Source organism: Triplophysa rosa, unplaced genomic scaffold, assembly GCF_024868665.1.
Source record: "Triplophysa rosa unplaced genomic scaffold, Trosa_1v2 scaffold325_ERROPOS182099+, whole genome shotgun sequence".
NCBI classification, from domain to species: Eukaryota; Metazoa; Chordata; class Actinopteri; order Cypriniformes; family Nemacheilidae; genus Triplophysa; species Triplophysa rosa.
This window is the reverse complement of record NW_026634336.1, coordinates 45,037-49,955: the sequence shown is the minus strand read 5'-3', so window position 1 is coordinate 49,955 and position 4,919 is coordinate 45,037. Positions and strand designations below refer to the sequence as shown.

Here is a 4,919-nt window from a genome sequence, read left to right as displayed (position 1 = left end):
GACATTGGGTCTTGCCGCAATGTCGAGTTGCCGAACACCGTCGTGAAGAGGGTGAGAGCGGCTGTGATAATACCCAGACGATATGAGGCACAAAGCACCGTCGATTGAGAGTGCTTAGGCTGCTGATTATCCTCGACATTGGGTCTCGTCGTGACGCAACGTCGAGTTGCCGAACACCGTCGTGTAGAGGGTGAGAGCGGCTGATATAAACGCCCAGAGAGGGAGAAAAACTTTAGAAAGGTATTCTCGAACTCCCTGGGGTCTTCCCATGAGGGCCGCATTGGCTTTCGCCGCGGCTGCTGATGGGGTGGTGGTCTCCTCTTCGATGTCTCGAAGAGGACCAGGGCTGCTGGGAAGCAGACGGTGCACGGGATCTCGGCGGCCAGAGGGCGGTCGAGTCGCGGCTGGGGAGGACATACGTGATATCCTCTGTCTGCTCCCTAACTGTCGAACTCGACAGTATCACCAAACAGCCCCCCCTTGCGAGATGGGTGCATCGAGAAAGCGGACTTTCTCAGAGTTACTCACCTGTGCAAGGTTCAGCCAGAGGTGTCTCTCCTGGACCACAAGTGTGGACATCGCCCGACCCAGGGCCCGCGCGATCACCTTGTTCGCCCGAGAGCGAGGTCGGTGAAGCCGCGGAGTTCCTGCATAAGCGCTGGGTCGGTCTTACCCTCGTGGAGCTCTCTCCGCGCATTGGCCTGCAGGAAGGCCATAGCATGGAGAGAGGGGACAGCTTGGCCCGCAGCAGAGTAAGCTCTCGACACCTCAGATGCCGAAAAGCCTACGTGCTTTGGACGGGAGTCTAGGTCGAGCCCCGGGGGGACATCGACGTATCCTCTAGCTGCCCCACCATCGAGGGAAGAAAGGGTGATGGAACTAGTTGACGTGTACGCGCCGAAGGGGGCGTTCCAGGTCGTACTAGGTTCCTCATGCACTTCCGGGGGAACACGGCACTGAGGGCGAGTGCGGCTTGGAGCCGCTCTCAAGCCCGATGTACCGTGTATCCAGCCGCGAGCGTTGGGAGAGGCAGTGCGGTGCACCGCAACCCAATGCCGGCGGCCCGGGAAAGCATGGCTGACATTTCGACATCCGCTTCTTCCTGATCTCGACCCCCCGAGGGAGGGAGCTTCAAGGAATCGTCGGAGTCTGATGCCAGTAAGTCACCCTCCGATGCTGCAACAGACATCTCATCATCACGTACCGTGTCCGATACGTGATTGAGGAATAAGACGGCGGACCGTCTTATGGGGAACGGTCAGACGAGCAAGGCGAGGTGCGAACGGTCCGCGAGCCAGTGGCTGACGGATTAGCGCTCACAGTAATCCTCATATCACCCTCGCTGCTCGCCGTAGCGGGCGGCAGGGCCGTAGTCCTGCCGTCACGGAACGGGAAGCAGACAAGGTGGTGGCTGAGTCCCGTGGGAACACAGCCACCCGTGACGCAACGTCTGAATCGTCAGCCGCCCGCAGTGCGGGCAGGACGTATCCACAACATCTGCCCCAGCGTACTGGAAGCAGACATCGTGTCCGTCCCCCTCCTCGATGAGTGTGTTGCACCCACGAGAACAGCGGGACATGCCACGCTGGAGAAATTTGCTCTTTTAGAGAAAAAACTCGAACACTTCTGGAACCGCCGAGACGCCCAGGGGAAGTCGCTGCAGGAAGGGACCGTCTGCTGCACCACGTCGTAGAGCCGGCAGTCTTGTAGAGAAGTCTGTTGATCACGAGCGAAGGCTCCGAAGAACAAAAGGTGAATGAATGAGGCACGCCGTCTCCCTTTTATACCCGGATATCCGGGGGCGGAGTCCGGCATGCAAATTTCATTCGCCAATTTTCATTGGCCTTTTCTAGAGAAGTCGGAAGCGATTGGTTCTCAAGGACGAACCCCATCTGTCGGTTCGACACAACGTCGAGAGACCGACAGAAAGGGAAACATGTTTTTCTTTCTCTCTGTCTATCTGAGCCTGTCCCGTATACGGGACACCTGCATTACTTCATGATTTTGCATGTGAATTCTTATCTTATCATGACAAACATTATATCTTTGTAAAGGTCTGAGACTCTAGAATACGTGTCATCAGTGTATTACAAAATCAATTATGTTCATAAATGAGTGGTCATATGGTTTCATATATATATATATATATATATATATATTATGGCTCTGTATTCTATGTAATTTATGATATCATTAATTGTATGATACAATATACAAGTTTGCCATAGCAAACACAGAAGCATGAAGTGATTGAAGCTCCAATATTTCCAAGATCATGCCTTCTGAACAAAGCAGCATTTGTATAATAGCTTTCACTTTCTGAATAATGAATGCACCTTACAGTATGATATATGTTTTGATATGACTCACCATCAAGCAATGAGGCTTGGGGCAGATTAGACGTTGTACGTTGAGTTCGTGCAGTGGGAGGAGACTGGATCTGGATCAAATTTTGCTTCCTGGATCTCGAATTCTGCAGCGAGAAGCCACTGTGAAGAGACTGCGGACATAAACGCTTTACATGTTTAGCAATTGAAGGAGGTGACTGTTGTTTAAAATGTTCAAGCAATTCACACCATACGATACAGACATCACATTAGTGACAAAGCCATGCGACATCGGTAAGTTTGATCTACTGCACTTGGCATATTCTAGAAATAGTTTTAAGAAAGTTTAACAAACCTTTCAGATCCACTTGATGATGACCCGAACGTTTTGAGAGCTGTGTTATCATGCGGTCATGTCGCACATCCAGACTCCCTGACGGCTTATTGCAGAACTCTGTTGGAAACTGTAGGTTTAATTATGAATTTGATATATGAACATAACATTGAAATCGGTACTGTTTTAACATTTAAAATGATGCGTGTTGATTTTTCCTAGAAACAAACAGAACTGAGATGTCCTGTGTGTAAAAAAGTGTGGTCATATAACGAAATCCGAAAACTGGCCAAGCTTACAGCAGAAGAGCAACAATATTTTGAAGAAACTCTTGGGAAACATGCTTTACAATCACTTAACATAAAGAATGTATGTATTGTATTTTCCTAGTCCCTTTAAGGATAATTAAAACAAGTGACTTAAGTACTTCTTCTCAATAGCTTATATGCATTGTCTTCATTTTGCAGTGCCCTTGTTGTGACATCTTCATTGAAAGAATGGACTCCTCTAATCTCTGTGTGGAATGCGCATTATGCTCAGAGAGGAAAGGAAGAATCTATGACTTTTGCTGGCAGTGTGAGAGAGAATGGCAAGGACCTCAGCCTCGTTCTGATCAGTGTGGTAACGTGGGTTGTGCCAATCGTGACCTGGAATTGCTGAGAGACTGTAAAATGATCACTTTAGGTTCCGTTCGAAACATTCAGTGTCCATCTATTCGTGCCTGTCCCAACTGTGGTGTCCTGATTGAACACAGTGGTCAGGCCTGTAAAATGATATTATGTTTTGAATGTAATATTGAATTTTGCTTTCTTTGTCTAAAGCCCACTGTCGAGTGCTTAAAGACAAGCACACATTTTATTATGTGCACAACTGGTGTCGCGCCGAGGCAAATGGCAATACCATGATTTTCTATTCGGCAGGGGCCACAAGATAGTTTATCGCTACCTAAAACATGATTACCACATTTTTTTAAGCTATATTGCTTGTGTTATGATTGAATACATGATTAAAGACAAAAACTACAAATGTTAACAATTTGTCCCATCAGGATGTCTGAAGACTAGAGTGCAGGATTGAGTTTTCTTTAAAATTGCTTTGGTACCATCCACAGTAACTCTGGATGATCCCAGATTCAAAACCTGTCGTTACAATTTTTTGTGATTTCATTTAAGTCCAGAGCAGAAGGTAAATGAGTTACAAAGAAACTGTCTGAGAACTGCACTATAAAACTCTCCTGGGGGGTGATCAAGACCATCTGACTTTAGGGCTGACTGGTTTGTTGATTCACATTTTTCAGTTTACTGTTGTCAGCCGGCTCTAAGCTGTGACAAAGAAGGAAACTGCACGCTGGATAACAGTCAAAAATAATGAATTTATTAACATAAGAATAACAAGTAAATGAATCGATAGGGTAAATAACTAAGAACAAAAGAACATAAGCCGAGGAACCAAACAAACATGAAGACTATGGCACCCCGGAAGCATGATAACTCCGGAAGTACCCAGAGTGGCAAATGGAGACCGCTTAAGAGAGCGCCATCCTCAGCCTCATCCAGGTGTAACCACTCTTGGAAATGAGGTCGTCATGAGCGGCTTCCTGCAAAACAAAACAAACCCAACCACAGACATACCAAAACAAATACATAACGTAATAAAATACGTAACATGTAGAATATTTTTCATATTTTATAAGTTTGGTAATCAAACCTGGATAATATTAATAACCATTTTTGTGATTTGCCAATCGAATACTCACCAAGACATAAGAACATTTAGTTTTTTTTTGACAATGAATCAGAATACATTTCATTCATTGATGCTTAATAACTGGAGAAGTGACCTTACAATCAACAAATTAATTAAAAACAAATGTATAAGTAATAGATATAGAATCGATAAATATTATTATATTATTTGTATTATTATTTTATATGTAAATTAATGAATATTACCATTATTATATGTACAATGTTAATATGCATAAAAAATATTTCTATAATCTCCACTATTACAAAATAAATGAATGTCTAGTTTTATGCTATGGTGTACGGTTTATGAATTTGTGGGTTTGATTGCACTTCCGCGTTTACGCTCAGGGGGAGAGGGGTCTCAGCCCCTATTGGTCAGGGGGCGAAAACACATCCGCTGCCCCACCGGAAGCCATTCATCTCTACCTAGAGCTGTGAACATGACAGAGAAGATGAATATCTGTATTCGCTGCCTACATAAAGTTCGCTGGATTACGATAAACGATGTTC

General features: G+C 45.5%; 1 protein-coding gene across 1 annotated transcript; it reads left to right on the top strand.

Moving 5' to 3' along the window:
• Nucleotides 1–2,377: 2,377 nt before the first annotated feature.
• LOC130550442 (E3 ubiquitin-protein ligase RNF19A-like) lies at nucleotides 2,378–4,610 on the top strand. Its single transcript, XM_057327918.1, has 4 exons — nucleotides 2,378–2,621; nucleotides 2,690–2,793; nucleotides 2,884–3,030; nucleotides 3,129–4,610. Exons 1-4 carry the CDS (start codon nucleotides 2,558–2,560, stop codon nucleotides 3,564–3,566), a joined length of 753 nt encoding a protein of 250 aa, XP_057183901.1. The 5' UTR covers nucleotides 2,378–2,557; the 3' UTR covers nucleotides 3,567–4,610.
• Nucleotides 4,611–4,919: the final 309 nt, after the last annotated feature.